The sequence below is a fragment of the Lygodium microphyllum genome, chromosome 17, assembly GCF_053477565.2.
Source record: "Lygodium microphyllum isolate KBCC chromosome 17, Lygodium_microphyllum_v1.1.10, whole genome shotgun sequence".
Lineage (NCBI taxonomy): Eukaryota > Viridiplantae > Streptophyta > Polypodiopsida > Schizaeales > Lygodiaceae > Lygodium > Lygodium microphyllum.
The window spans coordinates 2,954,100-2,976,991 of NC_141151.1; the positions used below are offsets into that span (position 1 = coordinate 2,954,100).

Consider the following 22,892-nt stretch of genomic DNA (forward strand, 5'->3'; position numbering starts at 1 on the left):
GTTTCAAAAATGCATGTCCTCATAACAATGGATCCTTACAAATTAGGGCCTGGCCTATGAAATATCAACCCTCTGTCAAAAAAATGACAAAGAGACCAAAGAGATAGTAGGGCTTGCGGAGAGAAACACTAAGTGTGTACGGCAAACACTGAGATATGTGAGATGGAGAGAGGATCTCAGCCGAGAGTGCAATAGGCAATGTGGAGAGTGAAGCACCACACCCAATGCAATAGACTGAAAGAGTGTAATTCGAAAGTACCTTGCATAAAGCAATCCAAGAGATCTAGTACCTTGCAAGTAACGAAAGACACGCTTAACAGCTTCCCAAGGTGACATACATGGCTGATGCATATATCTGCTTAGGGCTGAAATTGCAAACTGTATTTCCGACCTAGTGTTGCATAGGTAAATAAGACATCCAAGCACTAAAGCATATGTGTGTGTATCAAACAAATCAGTATCATCATGTAATGGCAGCTTTAGTCCAGGTCCCATTGGTGTACAAACTAGCTTGCAATCCTATAAGCCAATGTATCTTGACTGTGATAAACCAATACCTCTAGCATCATGTATGAACTGAATGCCCAAGTAATAATGCAAAGACCCGAAGTCTGACATTTCAAAATTTTGCTGCAAATTTTATTTGAATGCTGAAATCTGATCAGCATGTGTCCTTGTAAGCAAAAGATCATTAACATATAGACAAACAATCAACATGGATCCCCCCTCTTTACATACGTAAAGGGTAAACTCATATGAGCTATTTATAAACCCTTGGTTGAGCAAAAAGGCATCGATCTTTGCATACTAAGCTCTAGGAGCTTGTTTTAAACCAGATAAAGCCTTTTTCAGCTTGCAAACCAAGTGTTCGAATCCCTTGACTACAAAACCAATGGGCTACTGTACATATACTTCCTCATAAAGTTCCCCATGTAAAAATGCAATTTTAATATCTAACTGATGCTTGCACAGTCCATCCATAATGGGCAGCCAAAGCAACCATAGACCTAATGGTCATCATTCGGGAGGTAGAAGCAAATGTCTCCTCATAGTCAATGCCTTTCTTCTGTGCATAGCCTTTAGCTACAAGCCTTGCCTTATATTTGTCAATGATCCATCTGCATTCCGTTTCAACTTGTAGACCCATTTTGTTCCAATGGCTTTCTTCCCAAACAGCAAAGACACTAAATCCCATGTTTGATTCTTAATGATAGAATCCAATTCAGCTTGCATTGTTGCCATCTAAAAGCAACATCACGGGGAAACGAAAACCGATGCATTTTCCCCAAAATACATTCTTCGCACAAGTGCTCAGGAGGTCTCTCCAGAAGAGGTAATCCATCTAGCATCTATATACATTGTAAGAGCATCAAGCTACCAAAGTTCACATGCCCCATCCGAGCATGCTATAACTCTGTCTATATCATGGCAAGAGTAAGAGTGGATGCCAAGTACACTGACTGATCAACTGAAAGAGCATCCAACTCAAATAACCCATGACATAAAGTGCCAATCAAGACCAAAGTCATGCGTTCCTTGTCTCTCACCATGCATCTGTCGTCATCAAAGATGACCTGCAATCCACAACGTGCCAAAGAAGAAATAGAGAGCACATTCTACTTTGTACCAGGCACAAACAAAGCATCTTGTAGGTAAAGAATAGAGCCATCAATGGCAATGAGCACAATCTCCCCAATACCTCTAGCAAGGTATAATGCATTGTTGGCACACTATACAGACTTGCCAATTGGAGCTGCACCTACAAAAGCAAATAAATCTCTACAAGATGTGATGTGCCTAGAAGCACCACTATCAAAAAACCAAGTGCCTGCATCCTCAGTAGAGCTAAATGCTCGATCAGCCCAAGAAGTGTCATGACTGTATGTGTAAAAGCCATAGTCCCTATCTGCAACAAAGGATGTTGACTCAATAGCAGTGGAAGGAGCATCAGAAACAGACATCCTTGACTCCTTTTTCTTCTCCTTGGCGATGCACTTTCTACACTCAGTAATATAGTGGCATGGCTTCTTGCAATAATGGCATTTGCCCTTTTTGGCTTGCGAGCCCCCTTGTTTTTTACTTCCCTGTGAGATGCCAGAAGTCCCAGAGCTCTGCGGAGCATTTTTTTACTTGGCTACCTTTGCTCTTTTGTCTAGCTATAAAAGCTTGCTCAAAGGCTATGACATCCACACCACTATTTCTTCTTGTTTGCTTCTCCTCTAGAAGCAAACTGACTAACTGAAGAAAGAAAATAGGCTGTGGGGAAATCCTCATTGTGAGGTTTAGGGCAGCGTAAAAAGCCAAGTACGAAGAGGTAATGAGTTCAATGTAGTAGATATCAGTTGTGCATCTGAATAGTAATCATCAACATTCATAAGTTGCTCACGCAAGTCCTGAATTTTATTCAAGTAATCCTGCATAGAATCATCCTCATCCATTTTCAATGTCTCAAGCTCTTTCTTTAAGAAAGAGATGCAAGTCTCATTCTTACCAGCAAACATCTCCTCCAAAGTTAGCCAAGCTTCTCATGAAGAAGCTACCGAGAGAATGTGGGGGATGATGGACTACTGAACTGCTAATGCAATCAGCGACAAAGCCTGTGCTTCCCGTGTATCCCATGCTTTTTGAGCTACTGATTTTTGGGAAAGTGGCTGAAGTGGAGTAGGCTAAACAGGTTGAGGTGCCCGTTGTTCACGTCCTCCTGGAGGAGGAGTAGTAAGAGCCACAACTCCGGGCCTAACTTCTTCTCCACTAACCTAGTCCCAAAGATTTTTCACAACGAGCACGTTTTTCATCATGAAGGACCAAAGTGAGTAATTGTTACCATCCAATCTATCCTCTTTGTATACATAGGTAAATACATCTCCTCCCTGATTTGCCATGATAATCAATACCAAGAGAAGGTAAAAGAGTAATGTCCAAGCTGGAATAACCTGGAAATCTCCAAAATTTCCAAAAATTACAGCAAATAGCTTTGCTGCAATTAGTACACTGAGATACACTCTGTCAAAACTATCTGTAATGCACACAATCCAAGGTGCATTCAATGTTCAGCAATACTATACCAGCAAAAACCCCAAAATTTCTTGCTAGTACGTGTACCAATGTCTTCAAAAACCTCAAAAGCCCAAAAATTTCTGATAAATTTGCCAAGAAATTTGCATCAACCGTGTCCCAGACACATACGCAAAGCTCTAAAAAAAATCAAAAATCGCACCCTCTGAACTATCTCCCCATCCCTCCCCTCTCTCTCTCTCTGAACTATCTCCCCATCCCTCCCCCCCCCCCCTCTCTCTCTCTCTCTCTCTCTCTCTCTCTCTCTCTCTCTCTCTCTCTCTCTCTCTCTCTCTATCTATCTATCTATCTATCTATCTATCTATATATATGTGTGTGTGTGTGTGTGTGTGTGTGTGTGTGTGTGTGTGTGCGTGCTCTCCCCTCCTTCCTACCTCCTCCCTCCTTCCTCCCCCTTCCCTCCTTCCTACTCCCTTCTTCTATCTCCTCCCCCCTTCTTCGTCTTGCCATCTCCCCTCTTCCCTCCTAATTTTTCCCTCTCTCCTCACCCTTCTCCCTCTTTTCGGAGTCCCTCCCCTCCCGCTACTGCCCTACAGCTGCCGCTGCATGGCAGAGACTTGGCAAGAGGGCGCAAACTGGCAAGAGCAGCACAGAAGGCGAGCACTGGTCACAAGCGACACCCTAGTCGCAATCAAAAAGGCAGTTGGACCAAGGGTTGGTGGAGGCACAGACTGACTAAGCAAGAGCAGGGCAACTCCAAAGTTGACGATGGACAGGAGGCAGATCTGGTACCGAGCAAGGACTCCTGGAGGCTGAGCGGAGCTGAACTGAGCAGAGCCTCAGCTCTGATACCAAATGTGAGATGGAGAGAGGATCGAAGCTCAGCTGAGAGTCCAGTAGACAGTGTGGAGAGTGAAGCACGACACCCAATGCAATAAACTGAAAGAGTGTAATCCGAAAGTACAAAGTACAACCCTTAAACCTTAGGGTTGTAGGGGAGGTGTTCACACCCGAACACGATAAGTGCCCGTAAGTGTGTGACATAAGCACATACGAAAGAAGACAATAAGTTTGGGAAAAAAAACCTCTCGTACCGAGAGTAAAAAGTGCCCCAGTGTCCTACTAATCATTAACACTCCTCTGTGAACATAGGCGTGAGTGAAAACCCAACAAGATAGAAGAGAAGCTTAGAAACACAAGAAGAACTTGGTGATGATACAATGAATCATGCTATGAGAAAAAATCCGATGCAACGGAGACGAAGCTCAAAAGATAACTACACTATCCTATATGAATCAAGCAGCAGCACCTATGGGGAATCTGCACAATGAAGCAATGAAACACAATCCTCCGAGCAATAGGCTATTGAAGTAATCACTGGAAGGTGAAGGACAATTGTTGAGGGAGCAAACCGCAATCCTCTAATGCCGTCAAAGATGAAGAGGATGATCACAAGTTGTTAAGGAAGTAAACCGCAATCCTCAAATGCCAAGGTTTGAGGCATGCTACAAACACAAGTACCTATGCCCAAAATGCTGAAAAGACAAATTGTAGAAAGCTTATTCCTGGGTAGGAAAGGTCGCCAAATGGTAGACACTACCTAATGATGGCAAACGCAAACTGTAGAGACTTCCTCTATGCAAAACATAAGAAAGATGCAATTGCCAATAGATGGAGACTGACACTAGGTGAAGGAAACTTTAATTGCAAGTAAGATGTAGCTGCTTGGTGGAGAAGAAAAGTCGCCAGTTGTGTAGAATTAACGCCAAGTGGAGGGATGCGGTTACCAGCCTCCAAGAACTAACGCCAAGCAAAGGAAAGGTGTCCAAACAGCCAAACGCAGGTGGTGGCACTGCGTGGAGAGGGAAAAAGCTTACACTCATGTGTAAATTTTGACGTCAGACAAAGGGGAGCTCCAAAACGCAAAACTTGATGATGAAACAGGGCACTTGAAGTAGAGAAGAGGAAATACAAAGGTAGCCACGAGCTATGAACCACAATGTACTCCTAAAGGGACGTGAGAGCAGCAAAAGGGGCTGGTGAAAGAAGGAAAGGGTGTCTGATGACAAAGGAAGAGAAATATAGAATGATTGAAGAGTGGTGTGGGGTAACCGAAGAAGGTGGTGGTGAATGAATGAAGAGACTACCTATTTATAGGCATAAGCTATCTAGGGTGGCGCACCACTGCATGGGTGCCCACTGAAAAATTGCCCAAAATGTGGACACCAACCCTTTTTGGGGTTGTTAGTGCAAAACCCTAAATAAAGTGTGTAAGCTGAAGAAGTGGTTTCTCTCCACCCCCTCTCAGGCCCAAAAAGGGAGAAAGAAAGAGGAGCCAAGAGAGAGAAGAAGATGTAGAGAATCCTAGAGATCCAAGATTTCCACCTCAAAGGGAACTTGTAGTAAGGAACAGTAGACGGGATGAATTGTAGAACCTGACTCCACCTCAGGAGAGAAGCCACTAGCTCTATAACTCCATGCTAGAAGAATTTTGAAGGTGGCATCACCAAATCGCGGCCAATCTAGGCGATACCTGAAGATCTTGGATATCAATAGGAGAAATGACTGATCAAGGACAACCATCCAAAAAGAGTAAATGGTGGGAGACAAACTTCATGATGAGGTGTCCCACCCCGATGGTGGAGATGCAAGGGCTCCCTTTAAAGCCAAAGAAAATACATCCCCCTTTGAATCCCCCTCTACAAGCGATAGGAAATCTAAGAACTCATGAATCACTGACTCCAAATCATCGAATGACAAAGGAACTGCCATCAATCGTGCCAAAGAAGGTATTTGGGGTATGAAAGATGTTGAAGAATTGCCAGAGGTGGCCTCTCGAACGTGCATAGTCGAGGGTGGAAAAAGGGAAGGCTCATGCTGGTGAGCCAAGGATAGACAATAATCATTGTCTCTCAATGGAGCGGACGGCGAAGCCGCAATAATAGAAGGTGTCAAATAGCCACTATCTCTCAAAGCAATGGACTACTAAGGGAACCGTATCCAACAATCACTTCTCTCAATGGAGCAGATTGTAGAACCATATGGTACCAGTCAATCCTCCTACGGCTCGAAAGGGCTTAGTACGCATTGGATGCATCTTATTGCCTTGGGCATAAAAATCTGAAAGCGGGCACAAAATAAACTCTATGGCCCAAAAAAGAGAGGTTGCACAACAAGTGCCTTGGGATAGACACATATACTCTGCTAAGATAGGGAGAAAAGATCCATGTCATCAAGGATCGGTGGGAAGTCCAATGATGCCAAAAGAGGAGCACCCAGTGGCTGTACATCTGCCTATGGAGGCGTCATATCACCAAAGTGTCAACCTCTAAAAGGGAGGGAGGGTGGGAGACAAAGAGCAGGGTATCTCTATCTATTGGTGATGTAGCAAAAATGAACAGGGATATCAGTAGATGATGTCCAATCCGCAACCTATCTTTGCCTTCTCTGATGCAAAGGATCTTTGTGGCTGACAAAGCACCTCTAGCTCTGATACTATGTCAACAAAATGACAAAGAGACCATAGGGACAATAGGATTGCGGAGAGAAACACTGAGTGTATACAGCAAACACTAAGAGAGAAGAGAAACTCAGAAACACAAGAACACAGTGATGATACACTGAATAATGCTATGAGAAGAAAAGTTGATAAAAAGAAGATGAAGCTCAAAAAATAATTGCCCTATCCTATCTAAATCAGGCGACAGCACCTATGGGAAATCTGCACAATGAAGGGAGTGAAATGTAGTCCTTCGTGCATTGGGCTATTGAAGTAATCACTGGAAGGTGAAGGACAGCTATTGAGGGAGCAAACCACAATCCTCCGATGCCGTCGAAGATCAAGAGGATGATCACCTGTTGTCAAGGGAGTGAACCGCAGTCCTACATGCCGAGTAGTGAGCCAAGCTACAAACATAAGAACTTGTGCCCGAAATGCTAAAAACGTAAACTGTAGAAAGCTGACACCTATGTAGGAAAGATCGCCAAATGGTAAACACTGCCTGATGATGGCAAACGCAAACTCTAGGGACCTCCTCTATGCAAAACGCAAGGTAGATGCAATCACCAAAAGATGGAGACTGATATCAAGTGAAGGAAACCCTAAATGCAAGCAAACTGTAGCTGCTTGGTGGAGAAGAGAAGTCACCAACAGTGTAGAATTGACGACAAGTGGAGGGATGTTGTCGCCGACCTCTAGGAACTAACACGACGCAAAGGAAAGGTGTCCAAACAGCCAAACACAGGTGGTGACACTACCTAGAAAGAGAAAAATATGATGCCCATGTGTGAATGATGAAACAAGGCACTTGAAGCAAAGAAGACGAAGGTAGCCACAAGCCACAAACCACAATATCCTCCTGAAGGAGTGTGAAGATAGTGTAAGGGGCTAGTGAGAGAAGAGAAGGGTGTCTAATGACGAAGGAAGAACAGTGTAGAATGACTAAAGAGTGGTGTGGGGTAACCGAAGAGGGTGGTGAATGAATGAAGTGACTGCCTATTTATAGACATAAGTTGTCTAGGGTGGCACACCTTGTGTGGGTGCCCACTAAAAAAGTGGTCAAAATGTGGACACCAACCCTTTTTGGGGCTATCAGTGCAAAACCCTAAATGAAGTGTGTAAATTGAAGAAGTGGTTTCTCAACTCTCTTATGAACACACACCATTTAATGAAACCTTGGTAATAGTTGATTTTGGGGCTATAATAAAGAGCTTATAGGTTTATAATGCACTTTTAGCTCAACATCCAAATCTATAAATAGGAGCTTGCCCACACCACTCAATTCATCCCTTCTCTTGCACTACACCCTCCAGTGTTCCACCGCATGCAAGTATTGTTGAGGCATTGTCTAGTGTATCATAGTTGAGGAGATCAGACAGAGTGAGGCATCCAGTGGATAGATTACATATAATGGCTTCACGAAGATGCATTATGCATGGTATTGTATGTTCATCATGTTAAGCCCACATGCTTTAAAGAGGCAGTTGAAAACAAGGATTGGAAGAATGCTATGGATGAAGAGATGGATGCACTTACAAAGAATAAGACATGGGACTTAGTTGAGTTGCTTTATGGCAAGAAGGCAATTGGCTGTAAGTGGGTATATAAAGCCAAGTACAAATCTGACGGTTCATTAGAGAGATACAAGGCAAGGTTAGTTGCAAAAGGTTACGCTCAAATATATGGGTTGGATTATGAAGAAACATTCAGTCGAGTGGGCTAAGATGGCTAAGCCCACTTGCTTTGAAGAGATAGTCAAAAACAAAGATTGAAAGAATGCTATGGATGAAGAGATGAATGCACTTACAAAGAATAAGACATGGGAGTTACGCTCAAACATATGGGTTGGATCATGAAGAAACATTTGGTCTAGTGGGGGCTAAGATGACTACAATGAGATTGGTCATTGCATTGGCTTCTATCTATGGCTGGAAATTATATTAAATGGACGTTAAGAATGCCTTCTTAAAATCATCATCTAGCTCTTGCTTGCTGCCCGTAATCAACTATCTTCGCCATTGCTGCATTTAAGAGTTCCAGCCCCAAAGACTGTTGTGTTTTGGTTTCCAACCATCATCTAGCTCCTGCTTGCTGCCCGTAATCAACTACCTTCGCCATTGCTGCATTTAAGAGTTCCAACCCCAAAGACTGTTGTGTTTTGGCTTCTAGCTTGCTGCCTGTAATCAACTACCTTCACCATTGCTGCATTTAAGAGTTCCAACCCCAAAGATTGTTGTGTTTTGGTTTCCAGCTTGCTGCCCTTCCAGTTGGGCCAGATAAGGAATATACATTGTCATGCCCACTACTTTGACACATGCACCTTGTGGATACCCCTCTCACTAGTAGTGTCCCATGCCACCCTATACAAGATTAAAGGGCACCTATCATGATGGACTATCACAATCCCATGAACAAACAATAGTTTTGTACATGCCATTGAATCTCACACTAGATGCACTAATACTAATAAGATGTCCACCTAAGATCCAACCTGCACAGGAGACATGACACAAGTCGTACCCAAAAGCATAAAAGGAATGGACATCAAACTCACCTCCCAACCATAGAGCCAAACAAGCTCTCCCCTGTCCTTGGGAGCTAGCAACAACTAGGTCATGACCACGTCCCAACAATTGCCATCACATACCACTTAGACACCATCCCTGTGTGAATACATCAACCTATTAGCCAAGAGTCCAAGGGTGGTGATCACACAATAATATGCACACTCGGGCCTTTGAATGCAATAAACCAACTCAGCTACCCTAACCTTGAAGTGCCCTTAGTGCATTCACACTAACTCAATTCATTACCATTGTGACAAATGGTAATGGCATCTGTTTGGATAACCAAGGATGTAATAACTTGCAAGAGGTAATGCTAGGATTTTCCCTATGCATAGATATGACAGTTTGCAAGCCCCAATGAGAACCAACCCAATGTCCAAGTGGGCGGTAACTTAGACTTACACAAACACGCCATGTGAGCATAAGGTGCCCAACCAAGTGATGTATACAACAAGACTTAAACCCACAATCTCACCAATTATGATAGCTTGCAAGCCCCAATGTGGGCAATAACTTAGACTTACACAAATACACCATGTGAGCATAAGGTCCCCAGCCAAGTGATGTATACAACAAGACTTGAACCCACAATCTCTCTCCAAATCAACTTCCAAAGATAAACTTTTGGAAACTTTCAAAGAGAGAGAGCACAACACACAACCACTACACCTAGGAGCTAACCCCCTAGCCCAAATCCCCATGTCACAACCTTAGGATACATCAAGGGCAAGATAATCTAAGCAAGCTCACTAGACTTGTAACATTGAGATTAGCACACCACCTTAACTTCTCACCAACTAGGTCCTCAAGTATGGGACAACGTTCCAAGTACACTTGGAACTCGACCCATCTCCCAATTGCACAGCACATACACCACTCACTACACTAGATAGGTCAACACACCCCTTAGGGAGAGCACAACAACATGACAAGTAGATTGGACTATTGAAGACCTATAAATATCCGTAGCCTACAACTATCATAGCTTCATCCATCAATGGCCCTACTATCCTGCACTTCGTCACAACCTGCTACCTCCACCCTCTTTACCCTATCCTTCACCACCAACCAATGTCCCTCCTTCACCAAGGCCTCCTCATCGACTATCTTAGCACCTCTTGCTAGCCACACAATGCTACTTCTTGCAAGAGTACCATGGGATTGGCACTGGTCTAGAAGAGGAGCAAATGTTAACAGCATGCATATGGAAGACCCACGGAAGACCCATAGTTTTTTAAACTAAAAAGAGGAATTGTTGTGAATTATAATTTTGAGAAGAAATCATTGCATAAAACATTGTAACGAGAGTTAGGCTCCTTCCCATGCAAAATGTATTGGTATTCAGTAGCACCTAAGGCTTGAAATGTGCAAAATAATCAATATTAGAGTAAGTCTAGGTGCACGCAAGAAGAGGAGACCAGTTATTCGATCAAAAAGAGGGTTGGATGCCCAAGGGGGATGGGGAAACCCTAACACTAGATATCTTGTATAAAACGGTGAATGGAAAGGCTATTCATGTGTGTGCAATCTTTGTGTACTTTCCTTTTTGCTTTCTATTGTGCGAGAGGGAGAGATTGAGAGTTTGAGAGAGAGCATATGCGAAAGCGTGAGGGACCGCATGGGTAAAGCCTCCATCTTCCTCTTCAGCACTCTCTCATATTTATGCTCATGCTTCTATCTTGGATGCTAAGGCCATAGAGGGTTGAGAATGAGAGGAGCATACTCTTGGATGGTGGAGCATTACAGAGTGTATTTTTTATGCTTGAGGAAGGCCATGCAAACTCACTACAAACGGATCTTGGTATTCGTAAGACGTACGAGAGGCTAGGTGAGAGATAGCTGGCATACTTCACAATTGAGCCCTTGAACAAATAAGAGGGTATCCAAAGTCCCGTTATTGAGCTCGTGTAGCACAACACTATTAACGACTAGGCCATCTCTTTTGGAGCAACTTGTTGATACATATTTCCTTTAGGTATGATGTGTTTTTTAAAAAATAGGGAACATTGTTTCAATCCTTAAGATTGGTTGAAAGGCGTTCTTGGAGACCCCGTCTCCTAGAATGGTTATTCTCATTCCCTAGCTTATTTCATATTGTTCCCTACCCATTTCCCTAGTCGTTTTCCGGTCACAAGACTACCAAATGAAGATTTTCAATATTTTTCCCTAAGAACAAAATATTTAATCATCCTCATTTCTTCTTTTATATCTCCACTTCCTTTCCCCTTCCATATCTTCTCACTTTCTTATATTTAACTAACATATGTCTCTCTTTAATACATAAATACAAGTCTTTTTGGAATGTTGTTTCATTTGCATAAATGGATCAAAAATCTCATGTATATGCACATGATCTCATCCTCATGCATAGGGCCCAGCAGGAGATTGAAGGTAAGCTTGAGTTTTCTCCTTTAGATTCGGTGCATAGAACTAATGATCTTGCAAGACCTTCCAAATCTCCACTATGGACTAGGCAACAGCAACAAAAACCTAGTTCGAATGACACATCACTTCCTCAGCACTTCTTTTCTCCAATGCCAAGTATAAAGGACCCGTTGCATCAATTTGGATCATGAGCTTCAAATTTTCAAAATCACAAACAAGGATGACTTGAAAGTCAAGTTGGCTAAGTATCGGCGTCTCCTCGCCAAGTTCTCAACCACTTGGGCTTCTAAGTCCTCTAACAATCAAGTTACCCTGTTCCTTGACAAGATGCCACAAAAATATTTTTATTTTGTGCAGCACGTGATTTCACAGCCACAAATGCCCACATTTTATGAGTTTGAGTGTCAACTATTGCGATACGCACGGTTGTTTGATTAATTTCATAACATGTCCTCGATAGAGAGGACTCTAGTTGTATCTTCTCAGAGGGGACAACAAGACAAGGACACACTAAACTCAAATCAAAATCACAACAAGGCTAGTGAATCCCAAGGAACCAATCAATCTACACTTAAACCTAAACAATAGAATGTACCTAAAAAGAATAGTTATTGTCAATATTGTCAAAAGGCTGAACATTATGACGACAAGTGTTGATCTAAGACAAGAGGCATACAACCAAAATCCAAGAATCAAACCCACAGGGCCCACACCCCAATCGAGTAACCCCCAACAAGGGAAGCAGGGTGGTGGCAATCCTTAGCAGGGGCAATGGCAAGGCCAAACCCACATTGCCACCGGTCAATCATCGCAGTCGTTGAACTACTCAACTCTAGAGGGTTTGTCTAACTAGTCTACAAAGGCTTACATTGTCTCTTTAGAAACATCGGATACAAGTCTCGTTCACATCTGTGAGTTGCCTCCTGATGAGGTGCCTACAGAGGTGCACTCGTTACAACCCACCTCATGCTTAGTAGGTCCCTAGGCAGTCGATGAGCACCCTTGGTCCGAGCCCTAGCCTCTTTGGGGTGATCACTTGGGCTCCCTTCGTAAGATAACCATCACCTCTATAGTCTTGGTAGGTCACTTGATAGCCGACGTACACCTTTTATCCGATGCCCTAGCTACTTTGGAGTGGGATGCCTTGGGGTAAAAGAAAATATATATCAAGGGCATATTTCTCATGCCTCAATTTTGGGCCTGAGAGGGGGTGTTGCGCTAAAAATACATTAGTCCAACTTAGACAGCCCTAAAACATGCTTAATTAATGAAGAAACCTTCTTATTTTAAAAAGAAATGCGATCCTAGAGAGTTATTCCATCCCACATGCAAAACCCTAACTTGTGTGCCCCAAACTTTCTATAAATAGGCATACATCCTACCACTCTCCCTTAATCTCGTTTTTTTAGGTTTCAAGAGCCACATCTCTACTTCCCACACCCCGTTCACGAAAGACATTCCGGTCAGAGCTTCTCCCAGCCATCTACTACCATTTGGAGCCTGATTCTAACCTTCGCCTCCAGTTTGCAACTATTGCCTGGTACCTTGGAGTTGTTGCCTATAGCTTGCTCTTGTGTTTGATGCTGGCATCAAAATCCGATGTTGTCGCCATCACCCCGTTCGCGAAGGACATCACAGTCAGAGCTTCCCCCGGCCATCTGCTACCATTGGCGCCTAATTTCATTTTTCACCTCCTATTTGCAGCTGTCGCCTACAGTTTACTGCTGCGTTTGATGCTGATGTCAACATTTGGTGTTGTCGCCATCAGCTTGGAACTATCATCTTGATCTTCTCTCTCTAAATGCTGCGTTTTCAGTTTCTAGATGCCGCCTTGACATTCTCACCTCTGTCTGCTGCGGTTGCACCTAATAGATGTCGTTCACATTTTCTCTCTCCTCAAGTACCTGCGTTTTTAGTCTTTCTCTCTCCTACACTGCCGTCTACATCAGATTTAGCCTTCCTAGGCTGTGTTTGCTGGAGTTCTACACACAAAGGCTGCCTGTGTTGTGATCTAGGATCTATTTGGAGTACGACACACTCTAGAGTCTACAGCACATAACCTCTACCTTGATTCCTGAGATACGAGAGTTGGTCTAGTATTCACTATATAGTGTGTTTGCTGTAGGCATTGTATATCCATTATTCATTGTGTTCACTGCCTCTGAGTTACTCTAACCCTAACCCCAACTATGTTCTGTGTTTATCATTCTATGCTTTGTTGTAAGATTGGTTTTGTGCTTTTTGCGTTTGAAGCATTTCTTCACACTTTGGACTCTTAGCAAGGAGGTAACAATTGAAGACATTAATGCAATCCATTTTGGAGTGGACAGTGGATTGTCCAAACCCATAAATCAAACCCTATTGCTTGGGCTTTGACAGATTTGGGTGCGCTTTTGCATGCATGCTATGGACACCTTCATTATGACACCTTGTAGAAGGGCAACTGAAACCAACTACTGGAGAGGTTGGTGAATCCTTCAGCACCTTGTCCTAGTTGCTTATAGGGCAAGTAGCATTGTGAGCTTTTTCCTTAAAGGCAAACCTGCAAAGCCGCCCCCCCCAAAAAAAAAGAGCTTGTTCACATGGATTTGGCAGCCCCATGTGTATTTGGCCAAGTACCATAGCAGATTAGCAAGCCAAAAACAAGTTCAAGAATCCCAACATGAACAAACAAGTACTTCAAAATACCCACTTTGAAAACTTTGTCTGCTTTTAAGATAGGGTTACAGAAAATGATACCAGATGCAAAGGAGATTTCAACTTTAGACAATGCATGCAAGGATTTTCAAGGTAAGCTCTCCACAAAAAGATTACTTGGGCTTTAATACTTGCTATCTTGAAAGTTTTAACATGTGCATCCAAGGATTATGAAAAGATTCAAGGGTGAAATTATGGCTGATGATGTAGCATTCAGGATGTGTTTGCACTATGTTATTGTTAATGACTATCAAAGGAGTATCCCCAGGTCATGCATCTCAACATGCACCTGATGAAATTTAAAAGAGGGGCAGACATGAAGGAATGGAGAAACCAGCTGGTGCACAGGATAATAGCAGGTCTGTAACTTCGAGAATAAGAATATCAAGCTCCCATATTTTTGATGATTGAAGACACACCAATAAAGCATTCTCTTTGATGGAATTTAAGAACAATTTTTCCATTGGAAACATTACTAAACTATGTTAGAACTGGGCAAGGTAAAAACCTACTAGACCCGCCAACTGTAATAAAAGCAAGGCCCTGACCAACCAGCTTGTGTGTGAGAACCTGATAGAGGCCAAATATGCAGAAAAAAGAGAGTCACATTAACCTCTTCCCAATACAAATGCCAATAAGTTTCAGATTAAAATAAACTTACTTCACCATTGAATAATCCTGGCCGTGGCCTACGTGTGACTGTAGGTACCAATGAAACATCACTTGTAGAGCACAAATATGCATCCGGCTGAAAATTGATGCAAAAAAAAGAAAAATTTAAGCAAGCTTGCAGCTTCTACTGTAGAAATAGAAAGAAATAGAGTATCACCTGACAGATTATCTCTCCACCAAATTTAGCCAAATCAACCTACATATTCAGGATGATCCAAAAGCTACAGTGACTCCGCATGTTGAATTCAAGGGCTAGCAAGACAAATAGCATGCCGAATGCGTAATCAAAAACAAACCGGTAAGATTCTGGCTAGAGAAGGTGCTGAAATGCCAATATATCCATCTTGACTTCCGAGATTGACAAATCTGCCAATCAAACAAGATAATAAGATGTAGTAGCAGGTGATGGAAATTTGAGTCCTGATACACCCCAATTCACCACCAACTAGATCTAGATGTAGCTCACATTTCTAGCCCTGCATGTAGTATGCAACCAGGCTTTAATACTGCAGCTATTAAAGCATGTTCAAAGACAAGCCATGACATAGCTCTACCGTAAATTTGCCAACAACAAAAAAATAAGTTTCACAGAAAAAACTCTTTTTCAGGCAAATCAAATGCAAAAACACAGGTATTGAAACAACAAGCCAAAACTGAAAACTGCCATATTTTGGAGTGTATGGAAATCATTCAGATGTCTAACAAATCAAATCACGCCCAATGAAATCTGTGTCAATACTTACATGGGCCATTCCTAACATCATTTTTTGAAGTTTACAGACTGAAAATGACAGCAGTTTTCTTTTGGAATTTATGCAATTAAAAAGAGAAGTCAATTGATCATATGAAGAAAATGTTATTCGAAGATTGACATGTTTGTTGATGTTACAAGCTTTGAACAACTCCAGAAGCTCCATGTGTAGATATGATTAGAATTGCAAAAATTCAAATATAGAACAGTACAGGATTGTGTTAAGTACAACTTCAATAGGATTTTCTATAAATAAATATTAATCAATGCTGCTATGATCTAGAAAATCTACAAGGTCAAAGATAGATTTGTGCCAGAAAGTTTCATCAAAGAAATCGAGTAGTAATTGCAAATATGTATACAAATAGATATTGCCCAAAATCCACGAAATGCACCTAGAAATTACTCTTCATTTACAACAGATATTCTCAGCACCTCACTGATCACAGCACACCTGAATATCATAAACAGAGAGAAATGCCTAATGATGCAAACCACATCGTTGTAATGCACCTCTAGCTCTGACAAGGAGGAACTTCAAAGTTCAAACACAGATATGCAATTTAAAAGCAGGTTGAATATTTACCCATAACCCATGATGTATGCATACAGTTCTTGTAGTGAAGCTATACATTCAGACTTGCGACTTACAGAAATCCTGTAGTACTCTATCATTGTCTTAAGGCAAACCAAATTTCCAATCTTCAATGAACATTATTTTTATATTTTCTAGTCTTTTCTACACTGCTTACACTGTAGTAGATAAGTTCCTTCCAAGCAGCCACTGCCATGCATTTCCTACAGCATGCTCAGGAGGTAAATATTCTCCATTTCAACTGAAAACCCATGGTGTATGCATACAGTTCTTGCAGTGAAGCTATACACTTTGGCATTGGGACTTTAACAGAAATGTGTATTACACCATCGTTGTCATATGGCAAACCAAATTTCTAATCTTCAAAGGACTTTATTTCATTTTAGCCTTTTCTGCACTGCTTACACTGTTGTAGATAAGTTCCTTCTGAGCAGCCACTGCCATGCATTTCCTCCAGCATGCTCAGGAGGTAAAATATTCTCCATTTGAATTGAAACGGACATGTAACACATTGAGCCTACACAAAGGCTGAGGAACAGTTACAAAATTATGTCACTGAATTACACATTGCATGCATATCTTACATTTGGGTCTATAATCTCAGTTCATTTAGGGGAAAATCAGCAGGAAAGCCAACATTCACAAACACTTAATTAATATACTTGCCTGGCTTGGCAAGGATCTTATCCTGGGGCTTCAACATTATCTGCCATCAAAGGAGTCATTCAAATCAGACGGTGATTGAAGGCAGAAAAATCTTTAGTTCCCACGTTATGAATGACAACACAAGGTAAGGACATTCACCCTAAGTAACAATGTTGACAGAGCAGTCATTTCACAAACCTACAATCCTTAAAATGTTATTTCACTACACTAACAAACAAACAAAATTTAGCCATAAATACCAGACATGGCATACAACCTGGACAATTTGTGCTTCTCCTCCAAGAATTTGGAATGGAATAAAGCCGGCTTGAGGACTCTGTCAAACGTTTACTATGTTAATAAGATACCGTACAACCATTGAGACACATCTACGCTTCAAACCATCATCATGACCTTGACTAGTAAAGATAAACATTGAAATAGTCAGCACACCGGTGTTTGCTGCAAAGAAGCAACCTCTGCATACTATCTTGAAAATATTACAACTGACACACTTGGGAAATGTAATGTTTCTGACTGCACTCAAAGTTGTTGTACCATTGAAAGTTATTTTGCATTTTGAAAAGCAGATTGAAAACAATCTTGCCACAAACAGCTTCAAAATATAAGCCAATAATGCCTGAAAAAACATTAATCTATAAGAATCATACTTGGATTATCAATTCAGGAGCTGATCATTAGAGTGGATGCCTCAAGTATACGGAGGGCAAGCCACCTATGTACATTACTAGCCATGTGGTGAGTTGTGTTCCAAGATTGAAATTTTGCAGATATCACCAAATGGAGCTGTTGAGATTATTGATCCCTAAGTGCACAAGCTGAAGAGTCAAAAAGAGGAGGTGGGAAGATGTCATGTGGCAAGCCCATGGCATCCCACATGCAATGTATACACTGCTGCAAATAAAGCCAACCCAAATGAGTATGAGGACACAGAAGCAACCAATTTAAAAGCAGCTCTCGATATAGTGGCTTGACTGTCAAGAAGAAGGCTCAAAAAGATGGGTAACATTAGAGATGAAGCCGACAATGTCAGAAGTGGATGCAGGGATAGAAGCGTAGGAAACTGCTGTCATAGACTGCGTAACACAAAAGAGGAGAAAACAGAAACATTGTGAAGAAAAGAACACTGCACAAGGAACCCCCTGATGGAAAGAAATGCTCTGGACATGGAATCCATATGCCAAGACATGAGACAGTACAGAAACAATGTGAGTCACTGGTTGTGTGGGCACTGGCACCGGCTCCCTCTCTCCAACGGAACCTACTGTAGAAGTATACAAGATGATGTGTCAAGCGGAGGGAGCTCTTGGCCTAATTAATAGGCCAAAATCATGAACAAGTTGGCCAGCCATAAATGCAGTCAGCCAGCTGGAAATGAATAAAATAATCAGACAGCTCAAGTAGGCAAATCTCATCACAATTGAAAGGAAATGCCCACCCCACTAGAACATGCACAGACTCACACATGAACTGACCAATCTGCTAACAAACAAAACAAAGTTTGACCACCAACAAAGGCCAAGAGGAATGTGTTAACTTCATTGCAAGAAAGAAGAGGAAGTGGCCGTCTTTCAATACTTCTTATGAGATGGACAATTTCAAAACACAACTCCATTCCATGCTGGAAACTGGTAGCAAAGTTTTGGCATCCCAAGTCAAATCACAAGATATCAAATGTGAAATGAAAAGAAATTTAAAAAAAAGGAGTGTGCAGAAAGCTTAGTTAGTGTTTTACCAAAGGAAGCAGATTGCAAAGCGACAAAAAAGACAAGCAGCAAAAACAATGCATCAGTAGCATCACAAAGAGGAGTCAAGGAAAGGCATTTGTAACGAGAGAGAGAGAGAGAGAGAAAGTTATGTTAATGTCTACAAAATGCCAAATCATCCTATGAGACCAAAATGTTACATTTGAGAAGTCTAGGAATCTCCCATGTCCCAAAAAATCTGTCATCTAATGTTATACTAACTAAATGGAGAATAAACACAGAACAATACATAGCTGATGAGTACAAAATGATGTCTTAGCCAAATACAATGTGGAGCTGCTCAAGAGGCACTCATCCCGAGATGTCTCTCATGGATCTATCTTGCATAGAGAGGTTAAAGTGGCAAGGTAATAACCTCTATATGTGCAGATGATGCCTCTTGCAAGGGCATGGACAAGCTGGGTGTGGGTGACAAGCTGTGCAGCTCTCTATGGCTATGTCTAGGGTGCTCCCCCATGGTGGGGATATCCATCAAACCAATGAGGACTCTATAGTGGGGGGAATAGTCGATGCTTTGCAAAACTCCGTGAGTGCACGCTAGTGTGTGGCTCTGTGTGCCTGCTGCTAAGTTCGTAAGAGGTGCTCTCTATGGCACGCAGCTCAAGTAAGAAGAGCCCGAGACATCTTTGATCCAAGAAATTTATGAGCCTCCCTTTCTAAACAAGCAATGGAAGCACCCTCGAATCTCGTAGTACATTGGGAATTTGCATAAGTAGTGCTCCTCCGTCTCTGGCTCAAGCTAACAAAGCTGGCAAATCCTATCCTCTAGGGGAAGGAGGTCTACGCCGTATCCACCCGTCTCAATCCGATGCTGGTGTGAGGATAACGGAGCTATCCAATGGTGCATTGTACATCCACGTATCTTGAGTGGACAACAAAGCCATCCAAGTGATATATGTAAAAGATGCTTCTGATAGAAAGCCATGTTCATCCCCAAATCCCCAGTAGGTGTCACCCATGTCATGGCTATGTGTATCTAAATAATGTCCATCTTGATGATGCGGTTCAGCTCCTCTCAACTGAGTTCCACGTGAGGGCAATCCAAGCTATATTGTAGTGGTGGGAGGTGATCCATGTGTAATCCATGTAACTGTAAAGATGCCTCTGTCCACGCATATTAACACTCAATATCCCCCTGTAATGCTAGTTGTCTAGACGACTCTAGTGCGAGCTAGGAGTATCTCTTATCTTGGCAAGGTCCAAAACTTATGTAGAAAAGTCACCATCTAAAAGAGGGCCTCGGCCACTATGGGCAGTACTCCCATCTCTGCTCTAATAATCTCATGCAGTACTGAGGGTTTACTTCGAATCATCCATGAAATCATCAACATTAAGGGTCTCTCCACCTACTCCAACCCCTAATATATCTCCTCTCCCCAAGGTAATGGCTAATCCTATGTAGCTCTCCTCGTGTGGTAGCAACTCAATCCTTGTATGGGGGGTCCATACAAAAGTGCCAATGTGACCAAAGTGTAGAATAGCCAAAGCTTCATCCAAGGCTCCTAAAACTGTATGCATGCTCATTGGCTCTCCATCAACCATAGAGCCACATAGCCTCGTGTCAATCTATCTTCTGCTACTCTCCTCAAAGTGAATCCTGGCCTTGCAAAAGTAATCCCCAAATAAACATCTCTCTGGACCACCACCACTATCTCCTCTCCGTATGTGAAATGGGTCCATGTAACTATAAACATGCCTCTATCCAGGCATACCAGCACTCAGTATCCCCTATAATGCTAGTTGTCTAGACAACTCTAGTGCAAGCCAGTCTCGGAAAGGTCCAGAGCCTATGCAAGAAAGTCATCATTTGGAAGAGGGCCTCTGCCACTATGGGTGCTACTCCAATCTCTGCTCTAATAATCTCATGAGGTACGGAGGGTTTACTTCGAATCATCCATGAAATCGTCAATAACAGGGGTCTCTCCTGCTCCCACCCCTCATATATCTCCTACCCTCGAGTAATGGCTGATCCTATGTAGCTCTCCTCGTGTGGTATTGGCTTCATCCCCATATGGGGGCCCCATATAGAAGTGCTCATGTGACCAAAGTGTCAAATAGCCAGAGCTTCATCCGAGGCTCTTGAAACTATATGCATGCACACTAGCTCTCCATCGACTGTAGAGCTACATAGCCTCATGTCAATCTATCCTCTATTGCTCTCCTCAAAGTGAAACTTAGCCTTGAAAAAGTAATCCCCAAGTAAGCATATCTCTGGATCACCTCCACTATCTCTTCTCCATATGTGAAATGGGGTACTAACCATCGAATCCACTAGGAGGCAGTATTCGACACCATAACCTTGGTTTTGCCAAGGTTCACTGTGAAATCCCTATCTTGATAGAAGGCTTGTAGTGCATCTAGATGGCGTTAGGTATCAATGCCCCCCTAGTCCAACTCCCTCCCCTCCAAGTCCATTAATGTAGTCTAATCTCTCATCAATATGAAGGCCAAAAAGAGTAGGTGAGAGTGGGCATCCCTATTTCACCTCAATGGTGCTAATGATCTCCTCCAACAGCTCTCTTAGTGCTCATACTCATCCTATAACAAACACGTATAGTGCTAGTATCCCCCATCTCATCTCCATCAAGACCTCTAGCTCATGTAGCCTTTGCATGAGCCTAGTGCATGGTACTATGTCAAAGGCCTTATGAAATCCACAAAGCAGCAGTATACCCACTCCCCTATGCCTTGCTCTTCTCGATGATGACTTGGTGTGTGAGGATATGATTAAGAGTGGAGTAACCCCTCCTAGACCCTATTTATTCACATGCCCGATGGTGGTGCTTCTTTGCCAATTTGCTCAGCTCATGCTCTAGTATCGATCCATAAAGCTTGGCTAACACGTGGCCAACCATGACCATCTTATAGTTTGTATGAACCATGGGGTCTCCAACTTTCAAGATTGGTACTATAGTATTTACTATTAGTTGACCAACTAGCAAGGAGGCCTTCACATAGGGCCCTATTGAATAGGTGGGCTAGAAGGGGTGCTAGGATATCTCCAGCATGTGATAGGTGCTCTGCTACTAGTCCATCATGTCACACTCCCTCACTGTGCTAAAGAAAGTGGATGGCGTGGGCCTGTCCTCTGATGGTCGCGGGGCAATGGGAGTTGCCCATGTACCTAGTATAATGAGATAGCATATGCATGCCACATATCTAGGGAGGTGATGGGTGCATGGGCTCGAGGCTCCTAGAATGCCTTTCACGCCTCCTTGCAATCCTATCCCAAGAATAGCTTATAAAATTCATGCTCCAATCTGGATAGAAATGCCCTCTTCTTGCGCCGCACTAAGCGGCAAAAAGATCGAGCGTGTCTAGTTGTGTGTGTAGGTCCCTCGTGCTTCGCCTTGCTAGAAACGAAGTCAAGTTTTCTTGCACCCCTCGTCATACCAACTATTCTATGGAACATTCTTGCTTGGGGATGTGGTACGGGTGTGTATGTGGGAAAAATACATGACAGCTCAAGTGTGAAGTGCTCGAACAAGATGTATCGTAAAATCCTCCAAGGGCATGTGGCGATCCATCTCCTACAAGCTCCAATAAAGATGGTTCAAGTAGGCACTTTCTATCAATATGGTGAAGTGGTATTTGAGGAATCTCGAGTGGCTACTCACTAGAGAAATCATATCATGTTTGGAACTGATGGTAAATTGTAGGTAGGCACGGTCGGCTGCCACTGGTAGTGGATGAGGGGACACTCTCAAGGACTCTTGCACAGACACACAAACTGAAAGATAGATTAATAGTAAGATATGTGGGATAAGTGAGTTGAAAGCACAAGTGATAGAGCCTAAATATATAGGCTGAGGTATCCACCTACATCTTTAACCCTTATTTAATGCTAAGCGGTGTAAAAGGTGTTCACACCTAAACATGTACTTTTACACACAACAACGTGTGTTCACACTCAAGGATAAATAAAGCTAACAAAATCCCTTCAGATCTGTGAGAAATGCACCACCTATGGAGGAGAGAGAAACAAGAGACAGTGACAATGAGTGAGCTAAAGCAAGAGAGTAGAGTGTACTTGCTGAATTGAAAGATAGACTGAAAGTAGAACTCCCGTTTAGGTCATAGGTTGACCTAACCAACCTTCCACTAACTAACTAGAGTTAGGTTTACTTACTCTAGACAATAGTTTCACTACTTTAATATCTTAAGTCACTAGGTGGACACACACTACATTGATAATTTAATAAGTGTCCACACCACACAAATTACGTGGGCATTGCCCAAAATTGGAAAATTCTAACACCCCCTTGCAATGCCAATGTGA

At 42.5% G+C, this 22,892-nt stretch overlaps 1 protein-coding gene across 4 annotated transcripts in view; it reads right to left on the bottom strand.

Moving 5' to 3' along the window:
• Positions 1-22,892, bottom strand: part of LOC148021512 (uncharacterized) — an 88,075-nt gene that overhangs the window by 33,496 nt on the left and 31,687 nt on the right. For 3 of the 4 annotated variants that reach the window (XR_015694335.1, XM_087696913.1, XM_087696914.1), the window contains exons 2-8: positions 17,104-17,163; positions 16,848-16,887; positions 16,587-16,698; positions 15,132-15,201; positions 14,993-15,031; positions 14,825-14,911; positions 14,676-14,733 (exon numbers count right to left, since the gene is read on the bottom strand). Coding sequence is in view for 3 of the 4 variants with exons in the window: in XM_087696913.1 (XP_087553039.1) it covers positions 14,676-14,733; positions 14,825-14,911; positions 14,993-15,031; positions 15,132-15,201; positions 16,587-16,698; positions 16,848-16,887; positions 17,104-17,163 (466 nt within the window). In the remaining variant the exon portion in view is untranslated. Of the gene's footprint in view, positions 1-14,675; positions 14,734-14,824; positions 14,912-14,992; positions 15,032-15,131; positions 15,202-16,586; positions 16,710-16,847; positions 16,888-17,103; positions 17,164-22,892 lie in introns of those variants that run through there. The other variant, XM_087696915.1, reaches the window with a different exon arrangement.